The sequence below is a fragment of the Sinocyclocheilus grahami genome, unplaced genomic scaffold, assembly GCF_001515645.1.
Source record: "Sinocyclocheilus grahami isolate Dianchi unplaced genomic scaffold, SAMN03320097.WGS_v1.1 scaffold84.1, whole genome shotgun sequence".
NCBI lineage: Eukaryota > Metazoa > Chordata > Actinopteri > Cypriniformes > Cyprinidae > Sinocyclocheilus > Sinocyclocheilus grahami.
The window spans coordinates 1,862,917-1,888,799 of NW_015505263.1; the positions used below are offsets into that span (position 1 = coordinate 1,862,917).

Below are 25,883 nucleotides of genomic sequence, written 5' to 3' on the forward strand. Positions count from 1 at the left end.
TGTGACGGAAATGTTACGCCCCTTAACATACTGTGATGCCGTGTCTAGGCACAACAAGACAAAACCCATTATAAACGAGGCATTTGTAGCATCCAGAGGGGACATAATTATGGATTATAATGACTTATACTGTCTTTTTACGCATTGCATCACACCCGCGTAAACATAAAACCATGTCTGCATTTGTGATCAGAGAAATTACAAACAGCAAGTGCTACTCTACACTGCTCAAAACTCGCGTTTGGATCGTCAGTGGCAAATCCTTTAAATATGAAAACGTACTTACAGGCTGTGAGTCAGCATTATTTGTCAGAACACTGGCATTGTAGGCTACTCTCCCAGGAAACAGTCCTCGTCCTCCTTAAAATGCGTTGCACACATCTGAATATTTGGGTTGAACTGTTGTAAATACAACGTAGCCACTGATTTCTAGTCGTGTCCTCTTTTAGAAGTCACAACGAAACACAGCGCCTTCACGACACGGCGGCGGCGGCGGCAGCAACAATACTACAGCGAGAATCAAAGTTACGCCTTCTTTCTTTGCGTGCACATTTGGGCGGCGTTATGCAAATCTTCCCACACAGTGACATAGACATGTGGGGGCGTGTTTAAACGAGGTGTTTTAGGAGGCCGTGGACGACTCTTAACTTTTATAAAGAATATCTCTGGGTTTGAGACTTTAATCTTTGCAACTGCAGGGATCTTATCTATGCACGAACAGCTTGTAACACTCCAAAGAGAAAGGAAAACTTGAAATCGCATCATATGACCCCTTTAATATTTTATTGTCATCATTATTATCAGTTTAATAATAATAATAATAATGTTATAAACAAATAAATACATAACTATTACTACTACTATCATCATCATCATCATAATCATCATCATCATCAAGTCAAAGGTCAATAATTCTCAAAAGACAAGAAACCGAGAAATGAGAACACCATTTACAAAAATTTTTTTTTCAGAATAGACGCAAAAAAAAACAAAACATTTTTTATGTCAGCTGTCCATGGCTGGCAGGTCCTCACTGTCGCTACTGTGACCTGGAGACATGCAGCGAGAGATTTTATCAAGTTTGAGTCCAAGACAAAAATGACCCGTCATGCATAGTTAAAGCTATCATTGGTCACAAATAGAAATTAAAGCTAAAATGTTTAGTTTTGAGCATGAGAAATGAAGCAGAGTTTAATCAGACAGCCAAGAGAAGTGTAACATCACATGACATCAGACAAGTTAGCGAAACCATTCTCTGGTATCATCATATTTGACTCTGTTGTCTTTTCACCAACCTTATATTATTAATATATATTCAATATTTACAGAAAAAAACGAATTTATTAACCTGACCTAACCTTTCAGGATATGAATCGTAAGGAAGAAAATTAAATAAAATAATAATAATAAAAAAATAAATAACTTCAATAGCGATGCACCGAATTTTCGGCAGCCGAAAATGGCATTTTCGGTTTTCGGCCGAAAGAGAAGAACAGCTGAACATGCAAATATCAAATATCAGTTTAGTAATAACAATAATAATGTTATAAACTAATAAATACATAATAATTATTACTACTACTACTATTATTATTATTATTATCATTATTATTATTATTATTAAGTCAAAGGTCAATAATTCTCAAAAGACAAAAAACTGAGAAATGAGAACACATTTACATTTATTTTTACAGAATAGACAAAAAAAAACATTTTTAAATGTCATTATTATTACTATTTTTTTAATGTTATTTATTTTTTTTTTTTTGCCATTTCTGCCTTCATTTGACAGGACAGTAGTGAGACAGGAAGAGAAGTGGGAGAGAGCTGGGGACGGGATCGGGAAAAGCCCACAAGGCTATCAGTGCCGACTTTAATGTGATTATTAAAATAATAATAATAATAATAGTAGCAGTAGTAAAAAATGAACAAATTATTATTATTTTTTTAATGCAAATTTACCTTCTCTTTCCTTCTTTTTTAACCTTTTCCGCCTCCTGTCGATGGAAGCCACCTCAGACTTGAGTGACATGTAGTACTTCCTGATTTCCTGTAGCTTCTCTTGCAAGAATGAAATGCGCTCAGCACTTGTCATGTTGTCCAGCTCAGCTGTGAAAAACAGAAGCAGGACCCAGTCAGAACAGGATGTAAAAGTCTCCAAGAATTCATCTGAGACTACAGACACTTCAACTACAGCTGCATGGATCCACTTTAGAAGACATCCAGAGACATCTGGGTACAGTTAACGATTTCCCAAGCTTTAAAATGAGCCAGTGTATTGTATTTACATAATCCTATCTATAAACCAACCTTTGATGCGTATCAAAAGTTAAATTGTACACAGTAATAGTTCAACTGTATGGATCAATTGCATCTCAGATATAACTAAAACAAACAAAGTCTTCTAATACAGCCTGGATTTTGTTCATTGGCAGCATAATAAGTGGAAAGAACAAATATCAAATGTCCAATGTGCATGTATCTACCAAGTATGTGTTATATAACATCTGAAGACAGCAAAGCATGAGAAGCCACAACCAAAATGTGTCGCATTAACTTTGGTTATGGAAGTTTGGAAACTCACTCAGCTGGCAGGACCACTTATATGTGCGGGGGGAAGGGACGGACTGCTTCTCTTTGTGCTTGTCTTTCTCCATGTCTTTACTGTTGGGAGAAGCCAGACCGGGCGACCGAGAAAGCTTATGGCTCTTGGATAGGCTGGAGTGCTTGACTGGGGTTAGCTTATTAGAGCTGTCCATGGCTGGCAGGTCCTCACTGTCGCTACTGTGACCTGGAGACATGCAGCGAGAGATTTTATCAAGTTTGAGTCCAAGACAAAAATGACCCGTCATGCATAGTTAAAGCTATCATTGGTCACAAATAGAAATTAAAGCTAAAATGTTTAGTTTTGAGCATGAGAAATGAAGCAGAGTTTAATCAGACAGCCAAGAGAAGTGTAACATCACATGACATCAGACAAGTTAGCGAAACCATTCTCTGGTATCATCATATTTGACTCTGTTGTCTTTTCACCAACCTTATATTATTAATATATATTCAATATTTAAAGAAAAAAAACTAATTTAATAAACCTGACCTAACCTTTCAGGATATGAATCGTAAGGAAGAACATTTTATAAAATTAAAAATAAATAATAATAATAATAACTTTAATAAGGATGCACCGAATTTTCGGCAGCCGAAAATTATCGGCCGAAAATGCAAGCCGAAAATATAGGCTACATATAATAATAAAAATAATAATATATGGTGCGCCGCGCCCCGCCCGGCAGTGTTCAGTGCGCAGGTTTCACTCTCCTTGTCACAGCGCGGGTTGACGCTCCGCTCAATATTCTGCTCTATGAATGTGTACCGCTCATGCTCACCGGAAAAGCTCAAATAACACACCGACAGGAAATTTCTATACAGTATACTTGTTCCTGTTTGCAGTAGCGCTACTGTGCTGTTACATGCTGTAGGCTAGTACAGCTGTACTGGGCAACGCTGGTAAAATGATGCTACCTTCAGTGACGCTTTGCTCTGCTCACATGCTCTGATAATAATAGCTTTGTAGGACTATACATTTGGATAATTAGTCCAAAAAAACAACAACAACTTGTATCTGATTGTGTTACAGTAGTGAATAAAAATAATATATTGATATTTATTAAGGTAACACTTTACAATAAGGTTCCATTAGTTAATGTATTAACTAGCATGAACAATGAACAATACATTTATCACAGTATTTATTACTCTTTCTTAATGTTAGTTAATGAGAATACAGTTGTTCACTGTTAGTTCATGTTAATTCAGAGTGCATTAACTGTTAACAAGCACAAATGTTGATTTTAATAATGCATTAGTAAATGTTGAAGAACTATTGTTCATTCTTAGTTCATGTTAACTAAAGTAGTTGACTAATGAACATTGTAAAGTGTTACCAAAATTAATATAAATTCTGTCCAGTTTTATTGTGTTACTTTCAGTAAAAGTGTGGTTATTTTATTGGCTTGTGTTTTTTTTTAATTCAGTATCATTAAAATGGAGTTAAATTTAAAAAGTCTTACAAAATTACTTTATATTATTTAATAAAATAATAAATAATCATTACAAAGCATTTTCAGTTTCGGTTTTCGGCCAAGTGCATCCAGAATTTTTGGTTTCGGCCCAGAAATTTCATTTCGGTGCATCCCTAAACTTCAATATCGGTTTATAGCAAACAACTAATAGAAAAAGTAAACCCTGACTTGGGCATCAATCCATTAACGCTTTCAAGGCTTTGAACTTGCATCAAAACACTCACCTGCTCCATTCTTCTCTGTTTTACATACTGTGCTTGAACGTTTCTGACTGCGTTTTTGCTTCTTGGCCGACGAGCCAGTAGTGCAATCCAATAACCTCTTCTGACCTGAAAATTCAAATTAGGAACAACACAATAAGTAAACCTCTCAGAACAAAAGCAGCCAAGCAGTCAAATCAATTCTTTGACATAAAAATGCAAATATAGTAATAGACAATATATAGAACTTATATATCATATTAGACGCTATATTGAATTTAACACGGGTGAAAACAAGGCTGTGAGGGGTTGACTTGCAGTCTTTACGATAACACGCACTGTATAAAGTTCCTAGATCACATTATTATTATTAGTTTTCTGGAGCTTTTGTCTTCTCAAACTTTTTTTTTGGATAAACATTTCATCAGCTAAACAATCGGTATGTTGTTAAACAACAGTACAATCCATTGTACACACTGTAATTCAGTCCCTCAAAAGTTAAATATGGTGTAACCCCGACAAAGGTCTATTGCTGATCATAACATTTAGGCCAAAAGTCAAATAGCTATTTTTTCCAATTCATATGGCTCACTCTTTAAAACCAGGTTTCAAAAGTCAGCTATTGGCATTATCTAAATGTACATCAACATTTAACCTACCTCTGTCCTTTCCATCTCGATCCTGCAGTGAGATGCTGGAATTGCTTGAACTTGCACTAGCATCAAAGCTATGAGTTGACTCGTTCTCCCCAAGCCCCTCCTGTGATTCTGCGACACTGTCCACTTCGATGGTGGCGTCGCTCTCACTCTTAGTGCTGTGAGATTCGTCCGGGCTGGGGGCAGAAGACGGGGAAAACAGACGTGGAGGGCCCACTGCAGCCAGGACATGAGGAAGTTGGTCAGAAGTCTCCAGAGGCTGTGCTTTCTCTTCCTTCATCATTAACAGTAACTCTTCACCAGAGGGCCTGTCCTTCTCCTCTGGATCGTCAAGGTCCACTTCATGGCAGACAAGCGCCTCGGGGCCGATTTGTGGCATCATTTCCTCGTTTGCAGTTGTTGTTGGATCCTCCAGCTCTAGGCAAGGAGGTTCCACCCTGAGGTGCACCTCTCTGGTAAGAGCAGGCATCTCAGATTTCATCTCGATATCTTTACTGGGAGATGATAATGTTGGAGAAGGGTGTTCCTCTGGTTTCTGCACCACCTCGGTCTTCTTCTCAGGATCAGGTTTCTTCTCCAGCAGCGGTGTTTTAACTGGAGAAAACATTTTGGGTTCTTCTTTTCTGTCCAGGCGGATTTTCTTTTCCGGTGTTCGCTGTTCAGTGACTTTGCGTTTCACTGCGGTGCTTCGCTCTGGCGGGCCGATGTCCTCGGTTGCGGAGTCTGTGTCTGAGCCGGCTGTCTCCACCGGCTTTATTCTCTCTACAGGACTGCTGTGTGGCGTTTCCTGGGATTTCTTCGCAGGTCGCGGAGGAGTGGAGGGTTCCTCTGTCTCGGTGTGATTAGCAGCAGCAGGTGTTTGTGTGGGAGTCTCTGATCCTGGTTCTTTCAAACAAGGCTTCTTCGCTTTTGGTTTTGGAGATCCGTCATCAGACTCAACAGGGAGCAGGGATGTGACTTCCTCAGGTTTGCTCTCGCTCTCCTTGAAGTTTGGCATCTCCTGAGGGCTGCTGGGAAGTTCAGGCTCAGTCTGCACAGGTTCTGGCATTGTGCTCTCCTCTGGGAGATTCTCTGCTGCCTCTTGTTTTGCTGTCAGGGGTGGATCGGTTGTCTCGGTCCATTCCAGCTTTTTCTCAGGAGATTCCTCGCACTCACTATCATCCGAGGAGTTCCCTGAATCTAAAAACATGAATAAAAGAATATACATTAAAGTCAATATGCATGAAAAGTTAACCATCAGGTATGATGGTTAAAACTAGTGATGCACATATGTATTGGACAATTAAAGCAATTATCTGTGTTTTCTGAGCAACTGTTGAAAAACAGTCAACGCCGGACCCAATTAAATTTAAAATGGGGTGGTAAGAGGCATTGGACAGTTACAAACTTGTAAAGTGTTGAAACTGTAGCACACTTTCATGTGATTTTAACCCTGTAGTTCAGCATGAGCTTACCGGTTTATATTTCTCATATATAAATAAATTTCCATATGATAGCTGGCCTTTCATTTCATATTGAGAAACTGAGTTTTAAAATATGTCAAAGAATACAATCCTTTACATTTCTTTTAAAGATGTGTTTTAAAGCAAGGTGACAGAAAATAAAAACCATCAAGCTATCAGTTTCAGCAGGTGTTGATTTTTCTATCGATTCAAAGCGAAGTGAGCTGCTCTTACCATTAGATCCTCTATCCGAATCATACATTCCAGAAGTTCTCCTCGTTCGCCGACAAGGGGTACCTGTTCAAATATAAAAAAATAAAAAAATAAATAAATAAAGGTACATGTTAAAGCATATGCCAAATACATAAATATAAGTGTAACTTATAACTAGTGGTGCTCCGATTGATCGGCTACCGATCACTATCGGCCGATAATCACATAGAGATGTTTGATCAGCGGCGTGCTCTCTCTTTCTCTCTCAAAATACGCAAATGGCTTCAAATCACCACATCGCGTCTGTCTATAAGCGAGCTGCACGCTGCACAGATGGCACAGGAATTGTCACTTGCACAATCGAGGCAGTGTCACATCGTCACTAAAGTTTATAAATTGCATTACTTTTTAATTCTTGTCAGTGTTTAACCATTCAGTGCTCGAGTGCTCTCCTGGAGACGAAGCGCTCATGCACACTCGCAGCGCACACACATAATACCAGGTTCACATTACTCCGTTTGCAGTGCGTATGCGATGCATATTTTTTCCGCGCTCATGTTCACAGATTAATAAAGCATTCACACTGCACACGGTTGCTGTCCGTCAGTGCGTTCAGGAGCGGTGCGTCTGCAGCAGTGCAGAGATCGTTTCTGCACTGAGTCTATTTTTGCTGTGCTGCAAGCCTGAATTAAAGTAACAGCGCATTGTTTGCAGTAAATATGAACATGGATTGACACAAAAATGTAGTAATTACACCATAAATGCATATTATTAAAGTCTACTGTGTTTCACAGTCACAGTTGGCTAGGTTTAAAGGAAAAGATCACTTTTAGATAAACAAGGCAATAATAGATGGCACTCGTAGAAGTAGGAAAACAAAGTTCTTTATGAACTGCAGGATTGCTTGTAATAAAGATTTAAATGCAAAAGAAAAGGCAGTAGAGCTGACTATTTCAGTCAATGGCAAGTTTGTGATAACGTAAGAAAAGTAGTTTAAATGTTTTGCCACTTGCTTGAGCAACTTAATATATAAATCTAGAAGTAAATGCAAAAGTAAAAAGCATTGAATAATGTGTTGCTTATATTTATGGTGTTTAAACACGTCTGTGAAAGATTGCATTACTGTACGGTGTTAAAAAAGAATTGCAATGCTGAAAAAGCATTTTCAGTGACAATGTTTGGATTTGAAATCAAACTAATGGATAAATGTTGTGTTTGTGGTAAACAGCCACGGATCAGAAGCGGACACCTGTGTGAAAGCACAGTCCGTGCTGCTTCCCCTGTCCAAAGAGTCACCTAAGAGGGGAAATCCCCCCCATTTTCAAAAATGAAATTCAGGCCCTGAATAAATGTCTAAAAATCCTGACTGGAGTACCACTATAAATAGTTATAAATGATAAAAAGAATGCTTTAAAAGATCAGTATCGGTGATCGGTATTGGCAGATACTGCTTTCGGCAATCAGCCTCAAAAATCCTGATCGGAGAACCCCGATAGTATAACAATAGTAATGTTGAACAAAACCCACCAAGCCATTAATCTTATTATAGAAACTAGAATGTTTGTTCATCACATGGCAAAATGCAGCTTTCTGTGACTTTTGTGACAGGAAGGTGGTTAAAAAAAAAAAAAAAAACATGATGTTTTTACCATTCCATTTACCAGACCTGGGGCCTGTACCATGAAGCTGGATTAGCTGGTTAGCCAGGTAAATTTCAGTTTAGTTTGCACCAATCCTGGGTTTTAGGTACCATGAAAGTGGCTTGGCTTTTAGCTGCGTTCATTGCCATAGTAACTTTCACTCCACGGCTAACCTGCTCTGGGGTAGGTTATGTTCCGAGTTAGAGAGCTCAAACTGAAATTGGACCAATCAGATGTGAGCATAGTGACACATGTCTGACACAAAAAAAAGTCACTCCCCCAGTTTCTCTTGCTCCAAATTATTTTGGATTAATTAAAAATTGTCTGGCCAACACCAAAAATGGAGTTATTTTATATGATTTATATAATTATATGATTTACATTATTATTAATCCATTACACACAAGCAAATTTAGTTTAACAGTTATTATAATTTATTTTAAATTAATGTTAATATATACAGATCCTATGTAATATAAATAAGCTGTAGAATCAATAGATAACACTTTAAATATGACTACGTGACATTACATGTTCAAGTCTTTGTCGCTGTATATTTCCAACTATATAAACGAACTTAACAAGTTTCACTTGTGACTGCACTGATAAAGCAAGATCATTTCTTTTATTTGTCCTCTTTCATGAACAAGTACTTTTTTCATTGTAAATGCATTTAAATTAATCATATTCTTCAATCTCTTAACCTTTAGCAAAACCTTTAACCAAGGCTCGTGATTGGCTGTTCGCCAGTGATGTCACATTCATGTGCACATGCTCCACAAACTCAAGACCAAAGCCTGAGTTGACAAAGAAAGTTGATGATCAGCATCATGGTACCAACAAAGCCGGATTGGAGTGGTTTGGTTTTGTCAACTCGAAACCAATCCTGTAACTCTGAATTTGTTCATCTACCATCATGGTACAGGCCCCTGAACTTCAGCTGCAAGATCACACAAGTTATACACAAATCTTACCCTCTCCATTTGGCAGGGCAGAGGCATCTGTGGGCCGCGAGTTCTTGCTGCTGGAGCGACCCTCGCTGCTGGGGGTCTTGGACACACTGTGGGAAGTGCTGGGAGGGGTGGATTTGAGTGGAGGACGGCCTCGCCGTATCCCTTGTTTGGCCTGTTTATCCTCCTCTTTCTCCTTCTCTTCATCTTCTTTATTCTATGGTGAAGGAAAGCACAAAAATAATTTTTTTTCCAAGGTTCTCAAAAGTTAAATATGGTTTTTGTTTTTAAGACAGATTGCCACTCACCTTGACTTTTTTCTTTTGTTTTCTCTTTGTTCCACCCTTATCGACAGGCCATATTATTCGATCTGCCTTGACCCATTCATCATATCTGTTACAGAGACAAAACAATCTCTTGAATAATATTGTCAACATTCACAAGATGAACAATAAATAACCCTTTCGGTCTTCATGAACCATTCTAATCCTTATAAATGAACAATGAACATTTAATACATGTTGTCTGAGAGGTACGAAATCTCATACTGGAATCTCTAATGGTAACAGGCTAACACTGTGTCATAACTACATGCGCCGCGACAATACGATAAAAGGTATCTTTTCCATGTTAATCTGAGTTTTTGTCCTAACTAGCTGCGATGGCGACGGGTGAAATTTCTATTTTAGAAACTGTTTCTATTTCCGCGATGTTGCAGCTGGAACAACAACATACAAACTATATGACACTGATAATCTCAGGTGATTATGTGCTTTATTCAAAGTTAAACGTGTCCAATATGAGTTTTGAAGCAACAATACAGGTGCATCTCAATAAATTAGAATGTCATGGAAAAGTTCATTTATTTCAGTAATTCAACTCAAATTGTGAAACTCGTGTATTAAATAAATTCAATGCACACAGACTGAAGTAGTTTAAGTCTTTGGTTCTTTTAATCACAGACTGTGGAAACTTAACACTGGACTTCAAGCAACTTGGGCTATGAGCTTTTCCACCCTTTTTCCAGACTCTAGGACCTTGGTTTCAAAATGAAATACAAAACTTGCTCTCATCTGAAAAGAGGACTTTGGACCACTGGGCAACAGTCCAGTTCTTCTCCTTAGCCCAGGTAAGACGCCTCTGACGTTGTCTGTGGTTCAGGAGTGGCTTAACAAGAGGAATACGACAACTGTAGCCAAATTCCTTGACACGTCTGTGTGTGGTGGCTCTTGATGCCTTGACCCCAGCCTCAGTCCATTCCTTGTGAAGTTCACTCAAATTCTTGAATCGATTTTGCTTGACAATCCTCATAAGGCTGCGGTTCTCTCGGTTGGTTGTGCATCTTTTTCTTCCACACTTTTTCCTTCCACTCAACTTTCTGTTAACATGCTTGGATACAGCACTCTGTGAACAGCCAGCTTCTTTGGCAATGAATGTTTGTGGCTTACCCTCCTTGTGAAGGGTGTCAATGATCGTCTTCTGGACAACTGTCAGATCAGCAGTCTTCCCCATGATTGTGTAGCCTAGTGAACCAAACTGAGAGACCATTCTGAAGGCTCAGGAAACCTTTGCAGGTGTTTTGAGTTGATTAGCTGATTGGCATGTTACCATATTCTAATTCTCTTTTTGTTAAATGTGAGCCAAAATCATCACAATTAAAAGAACCAAAGACTTAAAACTACTTCAGTCTGTGTAAATTGATTTTATTTAATACACGAGTTTCACAATTTGAGTTGAATTACTGAAATAAATGAACTTTTCCACGACATTCTAATTTATTGAGATGCACCTGTAGATAGTTTACCTCAGATCTTGAAAATAAATTAAAGCATAGATGTACGTTAAAACTGTGAACTAGGGCTGAAACGACTAGTCGACATTAAAAAAAGTTGTAGAGTAGTCATTTGATCTCATATGACCTAATGTAAGAGCCTGCAATAACGTGGTTTAACCAGTGTGGCGCAAGACTGTAATTCAACTCTCCTGATGCAAATCAAGAGAAGACGCAGCGGCAGCGCTTCAAAGACAGCCAAACCTGAGGCTGCTGAGCAGCGTTTGCATGAATATGTAAACATACAGTGGGTACGGAAAGTATTCAGACCCCCTTAAATATACTTTCCATACCCACTGTATACTGCGCACTTTCCTCTCAATAACAAAATAAACACATTAAGTGTGAGCGGTGAGAAAGCAGCAGTTTAAAACGCATCTGATTACAGCGATGTGGATGTTTGCACGAGCTCTGCAGTTCAGTACTCCAGTAAAGTCACGTAACGTATATTTATATAGTATTTTATGCAATAGATAGCCTTAAATCTAGCAGCTTTACAGTATTATTAAACATGAAAAACCAGAGTCAGTGTTGCTCTCGGTTAGAATTACAACTTGATTTTCTGTTATAAAACAGCTCTCCAGTGTGGAGCTAGCTAATGATAAAATATTTTTATTAGTGGGGAAAAAAACATTTCATTAAAGTTATAGTTTGGTTTGCAGAGATCAAAACTTGATCTACCTCAGGACTGTTTTTATTATCATAACCGTAATAAGGTATTTTAAGAGAGATTATGTTGTGAATATTAGTTTATCCAAAAATAAAACGTCTGATCACTTAACCTTTATATTGTTTCTTATCCACATGACTTACAAAAATATATTTTAGGTAGAATGATGTGCCATTCAGCTACTTTTTCATATAGCTAATTAAATGGTGAATAAGCGAGTTTCTCTGCCATCTCATTTTGTGTGCCAAATATATTTATTTATATAAATTAATTGTATAACTGTAATTACATATGACTTTCAAAAGCTGAAGTGATTACCTTAATTTATTTGTTAGAATATGTATAACTCAATATTTTAACTAATTGCAAAAGCAGAATAATCAATAAATGTCTACTGATTAACCAGCAAAATAATCGATGATTAGTCGATTCATCGGTCTAATAGTCGTTAGATTAATCAATTATCAAAATAATTGTTAGTTGCAGCCCTACTGTGAACTCAATGCGAACCAACAAGTGTTATTCTATAACAAAGATGGTATCAGTCACTTGGTATGTACATTTAATAATGTTAAAAAGGTTTAATATTTATGAATTAGATCAAAAACGTATCCATTTATTTGCGAGTGCAGAGCGCTTCCAGAGAGAGCCCGCCCACACACCCTTCTGATTGGCTGTGATATTTGATTTGATTCTGTCGTGTCACGATGTCGCGTCGCATTTGGCGTGGACACCCAAATCGCTTGTCGCTGGAATCTTGTTGTGTCACGTGTAGTTAGGTCACGGTGTAAAGGTTTATTATAACATACGTGAATTTCAAGCAGAGGTTAATCAGACAGCCAAGAGAACTGTAACATCACATGACATCAGTCAAGTTAGCGAAACCATTCTCTGGTATCATCATACTTGACCCCATTCTCTTTTAACAAGCCTTCAATTTTCAGCAGAAATGGGCAGTACATACAATATTCAATATATGTATCTGCAGGCAAAATCCAGCCATAATTTTCACATGCATCCAGTCATAATCCACTAATTATAGTCCTTTCATATGACAAGTGAATTAAACATTAAAAGGCAGTTACATCAACACCTCACCTCACATTCCAGCCGTAATAATGAACCAGGTAAAGAGCCTCTCCATCATCGGTTTCTGTGTTCTTGATGTTAGCTTCATAGATCTTCTGTGTCTTCCCCTTGCCGTATTTCACTTTGACTTTAGTGCCAGTCACAGAGTCCTCACAGCCGTCATCCTCCTCCCTCTCATCTCTGTCAAACAAACACGAATGATTAGATTCTTCATCCACACAGAAATTACCGTATCATAGAAAACTGGAATTTTGTTGTTTGATATACTATATAGACATATACTACCATTCAAAAGTTTGGCATCAGTAAGATTTTTTAAAGAAATCAATTCAGCAAGAAAGCATAAATTCTTCAAAAGTGTCAGTAAAGAAATTGACAATGTAACAAAAGATTTTCCAAACACGTGCTTTTTTTTTTTTACTTTCAAAGTTTATCAAAGAATCCTAAAAATGTGTCAGTTTTCACAAACATTAAGCGGCACAACTGTTTTTAACACTGATAATAAGAAATGTTACTTGAGCATGAAATCAGCATATTAGAATGATCTAAAGCAGTGGTCGCCAACCCGTCGATCGTGAACAAGGAAACGCTATATTGCAGTCGATTCATAAGCAGTGTTGCCAAGTCCACGGTTTTCCCGCGGAATTGGGCTACTTTAACACTGTTGCCGCGGGTTGTTGTTCATGTCCGCGGGTTGAAGCGATCCCAATAACGTGATATTTTACCCCCGGAATGCGAATTTTACAGGGGAACCCCCTCGAAACACGATTGGACTAGTTTTATTGCGAAAACCTGGCAACCCTGTTCATTAGTGTCACCTGTGGTCAGAGAGTGAGTCTCATTCAGACCTGCTGTTGTTTCGCGCAGATGTTTTATGTAGCAAATAAAAAAATAACACCTAAAGTTAGACCATTCTGTTTTTGTTTTAAATCCTGAAATTAATCTAAATCGAATAAAAAAAACAACTGCCCGTGCTGATTAAAATGCAGTGGTTGCCTCTAATTTCAAATGGCTAGATATTTTTGTTTAAAGCCAGTTTGTTTGTTATAAAGCAACTAGTCAATAAATACATTTGCTTAAAAATCAGTATCAGTATCCAATTTGCTAGTTAAAAAAAATTAAAGAAAAGAAAATCTGAATCAGATATGACTGGCACATCACTCATTAAAATAATAAGTAAAAGGCCTCAAATTTGAAGTACAATCTGGGATGTCTTTTTCTATCAATTCTTCAATAGGTAGATCTTGTCTTTCATAAAGGCCGAGGTCAGGGATCTTGGGCCTAAAAAGGTTGGTGACCACTGATCTAAAGGATCGTGAGTAATGGCTGCTGAAAAAAAGTCACATTTTAAAATATATTAAAATAGAAAAATGTTAATATTTCAAAACATTACAGTTTTTACTGTGTTTAATCAAATAAATGCAGCCGTGGTGAGCATAAGAGACTTCCTTCAAAACAATATCCAAAACATCTCTACTCAAAAGCTCCCCCAGCCTAACCACAGTTTATAGAATCTAAGCTGCACAAATTAGAATACTGTTCAGGAATTACAACACTGCAATCCCAACCACAAGCAAATTAATGTATGATCACCTAATTTAGAGGTATCGAAGAAAAACTCTTCTCTTTAGCAAAAACAGGCAATTTTAACTTTAAAATGAAGTTATTTGAAGTTCAACTGTAAAGATATCAGTTTGTAATTAAGAATTGAGTGAAGTTCAAAAAGGTGCCCCTTTCAACAAAATGTCTCAAAGAAATCTAGGTAGCTCTGACTCTGAAATTACTAATGAATTAACACCATCTCTCCGGTGTTAATGCAGAGATAAATCAGACAGCCAAGAGACGTGTAACATCACATGAGATCAGTCATGTATGCGAAACCATTCTCTGGTATCATCATTTCTGACTCTGCTGGAACAGGTTCAAATCCAAAATTTCAAGCCTAATCCCATGCATGACCGTTTTCTTACCAAAAGCTCCACAAGAGAGCCATTCAGAATTGAAATGACATTAGGTACAACATTACAGGATTGTACTATAAATCAGTTCATCAAGACAGTAAAACATTTAACAGGTTAAACACAGATAGTGACATACCGGTCCCCGAGTCTGGATCTCTCGCCATCGTCTTCCTCATCTTCATCATCCTCCTGTTCTTCATCATCAGTATCTTTATCAGACTCCTCAAGGTGGCGGCTGCGTCGTTTCCCAGGGGTCTCCCCATCAGATTTCTCCTTTTGCTCCTCTTCACTGTTTTCTCCTTCAATTTGTGTCTCCTCCTCCTTCTCTTCCTTTGGATTCTCCTGTTTCACAGGCTCTTTCGCCTCTACTTTCACAGGGGTCACTGTACACCGCCGCCGGCCCTGAGGAGTAACACACATACAACCAAGATATTTTAGCTAGGAAGAAAAATACATAAATGTGAAGCTCCTACACAAACTGGTTATTTTGAATATTTAAAGTCATGTCACATTCTATGAAGAGAAAGTTTATGATAACCGACGTTCTAGAACTATTATAACCAGTTAAACACACTCACAATTACGAGAGCATCAGAGTAAATATCTTAATTGTAGTTAGGGGTGGGCGATATGGCAAAAAATATAATATCATATTTTTTCAGAAATATCACGATTTTATCACGATTCTTTGTCATGTTGGTTTTACTATTTTCCAAGTAGTCTGAGCAGTACAGCCAAACTAATTTCCCTATTTAAAAAAAGCCTTATAAAAGGTGTAAAAAAATAAATAAAAATAGCAGACATTTAGGCCAAAGTGGGCGAAGATAAAAAATCTTTGTCATTATTTTATCTTTTTTTATTAAATAATAAGAACAAAGATAGGTTACATGTTACAAATACACATAATATACAAATAAAACAAACAGTGCTATATTTTTCAGGTACAGTAGGTGTATTTAGCAGTAGCAATCAAGAAATTGAATTAACAAATATAAAAATAAAGCACTATATACACCATATACATAAATTATACATTGACTCTTATTAAAGCAACTGTATTAAAAGTTCTTCAGTCAAGAGCCTTGCGTGATTTCTTTCTCATTGTGTTTTGTTTTATTACCATTATAGGATATCTCACCCAAAAATTACAATTCTGTCATCATTTACTCACTGTCGAGGTGCTTTTTGTTGTTGTTTTTATCCTAATGAGTTTCTTTCTTCTGTTGAAAATAAAACTTATTTTGAAGAATGTGGGTAACCAAACAGTTGCTGGTCCCCAGCTACTTCCATACTATTTTGTTAATTTTTTCCCACTATCGAAGTCAGTGTGAACCAACTACTGTTTGGTTACCCACATTCTTCAAAATATCTACTTTTGTGTTCAGCACAAGAAAGAAATTAATACAGGTTTAGGACAACATGAGTGAGTAAATAATGACAGAAATTAAATTTTTGGGTGAACTATCCCTTTAATGACAAGTGGCAGCATGTTTAGTACTGTCGCTTTCAGACCTGCACGCATCTAATATACATGCATCAGTTTTCTGTTCTGTTCAACTGTACACTTTAGACATAACCAACTGTGTTTATATGTAATCCTCGTGTGTTTTTGACAGTATTAGCTCAATCAGATGCAAAACATAACTTAGTCCAGTAATTAGGCGCTTTGACTGGCTTTTTAGCATGTGCGCGCTTCAGGTGTACGCACTAAGAGAAAGCACACGTCAGAACAGCAGACGGATTAAATATTTAACCGGCAAGGCTTTAAAGCACATGCAAATTATGTACTTTTGTGATAGCAAATAAGTGCAGTGTCCCGTGCGTGTATCTCTACAGCTAACATTTGATTTGAATGTATGTCAGGTTGTAACCTTACAGTATTTTGAGACGGAGGCGTGCTGTAGCACGATACTACGATATTTCTTCAAAAGGAGATCGTAGAGACATTTTAATCGTCCACAATCAAAAAATTTCATATTGCACACCCCTAATTGTAGTAGAATTAAATGTTTTAGTAAGCTACTAATGGTCAAACACTAACCTTTTAAAAGAATAGTTCAGTAAACATTTTAAATAATTTCATTAATTTGTAAATATGCATAAATATGAATGAGTTTGGTTTGAAAGTCTGTATGAATATTTGTAGCAAATAATGTCAAAAAAGCACCATAAAAAGTCATGTGTTGTATTCCGAGTCCTTGATAAAAAGTTTGATAACTTGTGAGAAAAGAAACTCACAAAAATGTATTTAATTCATTCATTTACACATACATACATATATATACAGTGGGGGAAAAAAGTATTTAGTCAGCCACCAATTGTGCAAGTTCTCCCACTTAAAAAGATGAGAGAGGCCTGTAATTTTCATCATAGGTATTCCACTGTACATACATATATACATAGATACATATATACATATATACACACACACACACACACACAAGCTTGCTTAAGAGTCATGGTCAACATTCACTTTCATTTTATGGAACAAGCAGCATTCAAAAGCCATGAGAGTGAGGTTTTATTTTTGGGTGAGCTGTTCATTTAAATGCATGATGTTTTCCGGTTTAAAAACCCAAAATAACAGACATGCCCTTAAAATCAATTTAAAGTCAAAAAATGCGTATCAGACAGCCAAGAGAAGTGTATCATCACATGACATCAGGTCATGAATGCGAAACCATTCTCTAGTATCATCATGTACATTTCCTCCAACTCATTCAAGTACAAAAAAAACAAAAAAACAAAACACTTGTAATAGAAGTGTTTTTGCATTGCAGCATGAAATCCGACATCCTGAGAGCAGCCCAACAGAAAGACAGACAGACACTCACCCTGGGCGAGCAGATATCTTTGTGTCCCTTTTCGCTCTCAGTATCTGACTCATCAGCGTCTGCCGCAGGTTTGTCCTCGCTAGTTTCAGGCTCCGCTGTAACCTGCTGCATCATCTCATCTGTGTCTCCGCTCTCTTTTTTCACAGTCTTAACGCACTGCACTTCCGGCTGGCGGTCTGGTCGTGGCTCGTTGTGGTGCACCGTCCTGAACTGGATCTGAGCAGAGCGGCAGAACTCCTCAAATCCATACAGGTACCTGAGGTTCAAGTAAAATGATAAGCAATGTTAGCAATATTAATCAAGAGGAGTCATTTTCAGGAAAGTTAAAATATGGGCATTCTCCAAATGTTTTTATACTCAAGCAGAGGATAATGAGACAGCCAAGAGAATTGTAACATCACATGACATCAGTCAAGATAGTGAAACCATTCTCTGGTATCATCATATTTGACCCTATGCTTGTTTAACAAGTCTTCAATTTCCAGAAGAGCTGGGTTTATTTTTTATTTAACCATTACATGAAGTATATCTTAGAAACGGCGCAGCTGCATGTCTGAAATGTTTGTGTTACTGCATACTTGCCTGCTAGGCATTCAATGTAAAGTTTATTTACTGTACATGCTTTTTATTCCTTTGTTTACACTGAAGAATCAGTTAAAAAAAATCAGTTTGCTGTAGTCGAAAGCATGCCACAGATGCAGTCCATAAACATCAAGTTGTACATAACTCAAAATGTTCCTTTAACAGTGCAGCAAAAGTCACCTTCCAAAGTGGAAAATTGTCTCCATTTGCCAACGACACAAAAATAACACTGGCTGCTGAGTAAACAAATATAGTCCTGTACAGCAGGAATTGCGAGAGCATTCACTTACTTTCTGTAGGCTGTTTTCACATTGTACGAGGCAGCAGAGTTCAGAATCGGGATGCCAAGATCCATGTAGATCTGTTTCCAAATAGAGCCGCTTTCAATCTAAAAACAAAATAGACCATCTCATTACACAAGTCATTTTGATGACTAAAAGTGCTAATTCTTGCTGCACAGAGCACATGCACATGTGTCTACCGCACCCTAGGATCAGATAGCTTAGAGAAACATGACATCACTCGAACAAGCTCAACCGTTTTCCCAATTATCACCAGTCCAAACTCCCAAATATAATTACCCTCAATAACATTCACAGAACATGCATTTGATAAACAAGCAATTTTTCAACTCAGTCCAGCTCTGTGAACTTAACAAATTCAATCAGCGGCCACTTTCGCTTCATATTTTTGGCAAGGTCTCACTTCCCACTTGCCGAGTACAATAAACAGATGGTGGGAACGCTAAGAACACTCACATTGTCACAGCCTCCGTGAATATGCACCAGTCGGAAGAGCTTGAAGAGGTTGAGATCCTTGTAGCCAAGCACTGGAGGTTTGTTAATTGGCGTCCCTGGAAGGAAAGCAAAGGTGCAGAGAAGCGTTAAACCGAAAATGTGCCCTGCAGAACTAGTCATGAGATTCTTCTATTGGGAAAAAAATAAAAATAATTGAACTTTTGAGGCCACACACACGAAGACTATAAAAGACATCCACCATGATATACGCCATGTAGCCGCCCCCATGAAGATTGTTAATCCCCATATAATTTTTTTCCCCCATAGTGATTATAACTCAACGGGTGATGTGCAGGCATTACCTCTGTCCTCCATGAATTTGTAAAGTTGCTGTAGAAAGTGGTCCCTTTCTTCTGGGTCTGGCTCATCATCAGGCTGTTTAAGAGAAAGCAAGTACAACATCTGAATTTGACGTTCGGCAACAGTGGAATTATCTATTACCATCTTTTTTAAACTCATAGGCCACATAAACAACAAAGTAGTTTTCTCAGTGCATATAATCGATCACTGACTGAGGATCAATTACCAAACACTTTGATCCTCTCTGTGACAGTTTTGCATAAAACACCCTTAAAAAAACATGACTCTAACATGCAAATTAAAAAGATCATTTGTATATAAAAAAAAAAAGCTAAAATCCTGTAAGCAGCAAATAGGAACTGTGAGGAATTTAACTACTCTGATTTCTGGTTCCTTATTGACTATTTACAACTCTTTTACCAATTTAGAAAAAACAAACATTGGCTTAAATAAAGCCAATTACTTCTTAATTACAGATTTTTAATGCATGGCATGTATTTGAACATAATTGGTTCCATTTTACTCATCCGATTTCTTTTTATGAAACATCACTTATTAAAATAAAATTTTCAAAAAATCTGTTTTGGTGTGCATCTTTAATTACATATTTGTCATAAGAACAACCAGTCAGTAATTACACTAATACAAGTCTCACAACATATACAACACAGCAGCAGTTGTCATAGTTGGATGTGACTGAAAGCGAGTCAGATTAACTTATTAACCACTCCTACTGATTCATAAGTGTTTTTGATCAAAAAGAACCAGCTCATAATAACCATCCATTTCTGAATGGGATTTCACTAATCACGCGATGCTTGTGGTTGCATACACGCATACATAAAATAGCAGTGAAATTTTTTTAATGAAATGAAAATTTGGGGGGAAAAAATGAAAATTTGAAAGCATTTTAGTTCAGGCATCTTCTACATTAAAGAAAGAATGGACAATCAAGAGCTATAACGGTCAAGCAAACATATTAAATATTAAAATAACATATGGAATATTATGTCAAGTATATGGGGGTGTCATTGCCTGAAGGTTGTGTTGCAACTTGCAATACATCTTAAACACTATTTTAAAACCTTACATATTCTAATTTCTGCCTTTAGCATTAAAGTGAGGCATCTCTATCGCACAGGAAAGAGAACTCAGCAAAAGTCAAGCATCTGTCAGGCTGTATTTTTAATGATCTGATACATTCACAATACAGCAAATATCAGGATTTACAAAGCTATATGCCTAAACTATCAAATGCACTAATTTTCAAACCAGTCAAATTATACAGGGCTTCCTTAAAACAGATTAGTCTATCTAAACCAACTACCTGATTTTAAGAATGTGCAGTTTCACACATCCACAGTTTAAACAGAATCCTAGTGCTGGCTTTCTCAAGATACAACTCAATAAAAAGAAAAACAACCCATCATTTCAAACAAATTTCTCAACTTATCTTTTTCACATACTGGCCTTATAATTGTGCAATGTGCCCGACCTTCTCCAGCGAGGAGAGAAGACTCTTTGAGATGAGCTCAGCCCAGCCCACCATCAGAACTGGCACACCTCCACTGGGCCAATCCCGCAGCCTTTTCACAACCAAAGGAACGAGCAGTTGCCATGGGAACGTGTCGGAAAACCAAGCGAATGGCCATTTGTCCAAACTCGGGGAGCAGGAAGAATGAGACATTGTTGTCCAGAGCCTGAGGGCTTTCCCACATGCTGAGACCATTCAGTGGGCTTAATCAAGGTGTACGAGAACATGAGATGTAAAGGGCCGCAGGAATGTCTTCACAAATCAACAAACAACACTGGGATTCTCTCAATCGGCACTGGTCACAAATAGCCTCGTATTACTTAAATATGCATGGTGCCCAGCTCTGGCAACCCCTTTAATCAGAGCAATCACTGCAGAACTACATGGCAATCACTGAGACCAAGAAACAAGGGTCCAAGTAAGAGCATAAACTGAAACACAGTCAAAAAGGAGGAAAAAATAACCATGGCTCACAAGTTCGAAAGACAAGACCGCAATTTTCCAACACCACCAACTTCTGAATACGTCAGCAGCACACCACATCTTTTCAACACTTGATAAATAAGTTTAACTTTTGAAGGAAACACCATTTCAAGGTAAACAAATGGAACTGGAGTCTTACTTCCTCTGGTTCTGGCTTCTTCTCCTCCTCTTCGCCCACTTTTCCTTCACCATCCTCATTATTGTCTTCTTCATCACTGCTAGAGGATTCAAGAATCTCACTCAAGTCCACTTTCCAGTTGTCAGGGACTTGTCTGGACTGTACAAAGCGCTGTGCTGCTTCAAACCCTGGCAAGAGAGAACAAGAAAGAGAGCATAAGAAATCACGCTCTGACCTGGAAGCACTAAGTCAATGAAGGGTCAGCTGATCTTGGGTCCCGTACCTTTCCTGTTGGAGCACTCCGGTTTGGAGACGGTGCCAATGTTTACGTCCTGAACATCTTTGCGTGCCACTGTGTGACTGCAGAACACAAACAGTGATAAATCAGAGAGGGCACAACAATATGAAAATGTTTCCATTTCTTATTATCAAACTCAAAAATTCATACTGCTTTAAATGCAAAGTATCAACATTAAAAAAATCCTGTGAAATGGCTTAATGAGCAAACCTAACAGATATGGAATAAATGTCATTCAAAATGTCAGAAAAGGAAACAAATGTAATTTTGACCTCATGGGGTCTTAAAAGTCAAAGACACTTTTCAATGTCACTCACAATTTGGAATCTGCAAATGATCGCACTAAACATTGGTCCTTTTTGACAGTTAGGTCATCATTGCAGCTTGGAGATATCACCTTCAAAGAGGAAGGAAATATTAAAGCTCTTCAAAAAAAACAAAAGCAAAAACAAAGTTTTTACCAGTATAGGAATACCGTAACCAATGAATTCATAATTAGAACTGAAAGTATTGAGTCTTCATTGACAAACATTCGATTTGAAAGATCTAATCTGTTTACATATTTTTCAATTCAATTCATAACCTTTGCAAACATCAAAACAAGCAAGCAAGTACTTTCCAACAGCAACAATACAACATCCCCAGAGTGGCTCTGTCTATATTCTTTAAAAAATATTCTCATGTTCTCTCATGTTTTAAAACCAGTATGTGCAGGTTTTTGTATGCATCATTTTTATAGAGCAATCTTTTCATGCAACAGTTTTAGACACTTTAACATTATCAGTGAACAACTTTCAGTCTGTTCCCCAAACAAAGTATTTGCATGACTCAAAATAACTACTCTCTCAGCCATAGAGACTATGTTTATGCTGATTTGTCAGTCCTACAACCTGTCGCTATGAACTGTTGTTGTATGAAAAAGCTGTGTGAAGATTTAGCAAAATATTCTCTTCTTGTGTTCCAAGGAAAAAAAGCATACAGGCTTGAACAGCATGAAGGTGAGTAAATAATGAGCATTTTCAGAACTGTAGTTACTCCATGCATGACAATCTCTCTAGCTTGTTTTAAAATCTTAAATGTATTATTTTGTAATTGAATCAAGGACTCACCAGGACATAGTGCCAGGAATCACCATCGGAGCCACTCTCAACGCAGGCAACTTTCCCCAAAAGATCATCATTAAGCCTCCTCCTGTCATCTTCGTCATCTTCACTCGATGAAGACTCCTTTTCATCTTCTGCACTGCATTGCATCAAACAGAGCACTAACATTTGAAACATGCTCCCTTTCACATTAAAACACTGATCAGAAAAGCTAAACTGCATTTTTGCATACAGAAAGGTAAATAATGGAAACTGAACAATGTTGCCAAAATAATGCATGTTTCAGCTCAGGATCCAACAGGGAATCTGGATATTATGCTTTCTTTAATTCTAAGTATGTTACTTGTTATTTAAACTGACCTAAGTGTAACAATTTGAGAGCACAACAACAAAACTGAAGCGTACTATAAGCTCAGCATGAATTACACTATTGCACTTATACATCAGAGGTCTTTTAAACATAGAAATCTTAAAGCTACATCAGCAACAGCCTGAAAGAAACTGGGAAAATCATCATATGAAAACAAAGTTTGAATTGTTTTGGGTGCCCATGTGGACTGTGAGGAATATCGCCCATTTAACAAAGAATAATATTCATATACATTTGCCACATAAAGATAGACAGCACAAAGAGGAAAGGACCGTAAATACTCACACTGCCTGAGAAGGCCTTCTACCTCGATTTGTCTTTTTTCCAATGACTGGAGTGCCAAAGTGCTCTGGGTTAGTCAGGGGCAGTTGGTCCAAAGTCTGTTATAGAGAGAAATGGGCAGAAAAAAAAATGAGGAAAAACAAAAAATTTGGCGAGGCAGAAAAGACACATGATACAGACAACACCTCAAGCCTCACCTCACTCTCTGCAAAATGTCTTTCGCCTTTAAGACACAGTGAAGTTCTTCTAAGGGTTTTCTCATCTCCGTCATCAAAAACTGCAATAAGAATAAAAAATAAAAAAAAAAGAACTTTGAAATATAAATTGCAAGTTTAGTTTAGAGAAAATCAATTATAGGGCCTGAGAGAGGTCAAATAAGAGCAACTCAAGGGAGATTTAGTCAGCTATGTCTGTACATACCCACAGTGTACCAGCTGGCATCTGTGAGTTTACTGATGATAGCTTCGCTAAGTCTACCCTCTGGGCTCTTCACTTCCACTGTTGAGCCAACCTGAGACCAGAGATATACAACATTATGACTTTTCATGCAATAAACTTGTCACACAAAGCAGTTTATACAATATTCAGTAAAAAAAAGAGCCAACTTTTCTTTTAGAATTAAACATTGTGTATGATATAAAGCACTTTTGCCTTATAATTAAGAGAGTGCACAAGGTGTTCAGTTTCTTCAAACAGTAATCCAGCCATAACTGTACTTATTCACTGATACTCAAAATTAACATGTTAAGTGCCAAATTTCAGAGAAAAAAATGTGGCTTTTGCAAGTAAACAAATACAGAAGTAGTCGCCATTCTGTCTGTTAACCTGTATTATAACATAAATATATAAAATAATAAAAAGGGTTCTATGACAAATTCAGCACTGAATACAAATGCAGTAGAGAAAACCTTAATGTGCTTAAATGTATAGGGTTCATGAACTAGACTGTATTATGTATTCCAACTATTTTCCAAAAACCAGTAAGAAATGTAATGGAAGTAGAATAAAAAAAAAAGCCTGTCATTACCTTCTCCAACCCAGCTAAGCTCCAGCTCAAAGGCTTTGTCTTTCACCTCATCATGAACGATATAGATACTGAGTAGAGATGACAGACAAATACACAAAACAATAGTTACTACATTTTGTAAATATAAAGTGGTTTAATTTGTTATGGCATGATGCTATAAATGTTTTATTCAGAGTCCCACAATCATGGACAACTTGGAAATAGCAGTAAAGTTTAACATTTTAAGGCATGGAAGATTCACGGAATTAAATTCATTTCTATTGTGTATAATATACAGCAGGTAAAATAAGTATTGAACACGTCACCGTTTTTCTAAGTAAATATATTTCTAAAGGTGCTGTTGACTTGAAATTTTCACCAGATGTTGGTAACAACCCAAGTAGGGTTGGAAAATTTCCAGTAAATTTCGGAAATATTCCAGAAATATTGGAAACTTTCCAGGATTTTTTTTGAATATTCCAGGGATTTTTGGAAAGTTTCCGGAAATGTCCCACCCCTTTGCAACCCTAAACCCAAGTAATCCATACATACAAAGAAAACAAAAAACAAATAAGTTCATAAATTTAGTTACGTGTAATAAAATGGAATGAAACAGGGAAAAAAGTATTGAACACATGAAGAAAGGGAGGTGCAAAAAGGCATGGAAAGCCAAGACACCAGCAGAAATCTACCAGTAATTAGAAAGCAATCCTGCTCCTTGTCAGTGGAAATCAATATTAGCTGGTTCAGTCCCAACACCTACAGTACCAGGATGATGAAGATAAAAAAAGGGTGGACAATGACTATGTTTACATGAGTTGCTTTTAGAATATTCCTTACATGTTCCCGTTTTACATGTTATAGTACATAGTTTGATTAATGGCACACGTCATTATGTCCCACGTGACGCCATCCGACATCCCCTCCGGAAATTCATGTATAAACATATAGTTTGTCTTCGTGATGATGCCATGTACAGTTTTGGGTGTTTCATTTTTAATTTTAAGTGCAGTTAATTATTTGTACGTGCATACAGACGACGGTGGGTGTTGAAGCTCTTTTATTTGCCGTCAAACGGTTAAGCACTGCTGTGTGTATACCCTGTCGCAACATGCAGCGAAAAGTCCTACACGACGGTAATAATGTGATTAAGGTGTTTACATGTCTATTCTGCACTTCAGTAATGCGACTAAAATAGGAATACTCCACATGTCTTAATTCGATTTCTGTTTACTCCGATTATGACTTTAGCCGGATTAAGGTCATCAAAAATCTGTTTACATGGTAGATTCTTAATCGTATTAAAATCAGAGTATTGTTGTCCATGTAAACGTACTCCGTGATCCCAAACACAGCCAAAGAAACTCGATTGGTTTTAGAAAAAGAATATAAAGCTGCTAGAATGGCCCAGCCAATCATCTGACTTGAATCCAATAGAAAAT

General features: G+C 37.3%; 2 protein-coding genes across 2 annotated transcripts in view; both read right to left on the reverse strand.

Moving 5' to 3' along the window:
* The window catches only part of arid4a (AT-rich interactive domain 4A), a 33,402-nt gene extending 9,259 nt beyond the window's left edge, over positions 1-24,143 (reverse strand). The window contains exons 1-21 of the mRNA XM_016274102.1: positions 24,087-24,143; positions 23,856-23,946; positions 23,633-23,712; positions 23,439-23,533; positions 22,790-22,922; positions 21,998-22,077; positions 21,666-21,742; positions 21,404-21,570; positions 19,250-19,322; positions 18,909-19,003; positions 18,441-18,538; positions 17,569-17,824; positions 14,871-15,136; positions 12,783-12,953; positions 9,492-9,576; positions 9,208-9,400; positions 6,615-6,677; positions 4,942-6,117; positions 4,307-4,411; positions 2,585-2,791; positions 1,963-2,109 (exon numbers count right to left, since the gene is read on the reverse strand). Coding sequence (XP_016129588.1) covers positions 1,963-2,109; positions 2,585-2,791; positions 4,307-4,411; positions 4,942-6,117; positions 6,615-6,677; positions 9,208-9,400; positions 9,492-9,576; positions 12,783-12,953; positions 14,871-15,136; positions 17,569-17,824; positions 18,441-18,538; positions 18,909-19,003; positions 19,250-19,322; positions 21,404-21,570; positions 21,666-21,742; positions 21,998-22,077; positions 22,790-22,922; positions 23,439-23,533; positions 23,633-23,712; positions 23,856-23,946; positions 24,087-24,143 — 3,715 coding nt within the window. The remainder of the gene's footprint in view (positions 1-1,962; positions 2,110-2,584; positions 2,792-4,306; positions 4,412-4,941; positions 6,118-6,614; positions 6,678-9,207; positions 9,401-9,491; positions 9,577-12,782; positions 12,954-14,870; positions 15,137-17,568; positions 17,825-18,440; positions 18,539-18,908; positions 19,004-19,249; positions 19,323-21,403; positions 21,571-21,665; positions 21,743-21,997; positions 22,078-22,789; positions 22,923-23,438; positions 23,534-23,632; positions 23,713-23,855; positions 23,947-24,086) is intronic.
* Positions 24,144-24,151: 8 nt separating this feature from the next.
* The window catches only part of LOC107586649 (proteasome 20S subunit alpha 3), a 10,657-nt gene continuing 8,925 nt past the window's right edge, over positions 24,152-25,883 (reverse strand). The window contains exons 8-9 of the mRNA XM_016274103.1: positions 24,453-24,530; positions 24,152-24,158 (exon numbers count right to left, since the gene is read on the reverse strand). Of these exons, the coding sequence (XP_016129589.1) occupies positions 24,152-24,158; positions 24,453-24,530 (85 nt within the window). The remainder of the gene's footprint in view (positions 24,159-24,452; positions 24,531-25,883) is intronic.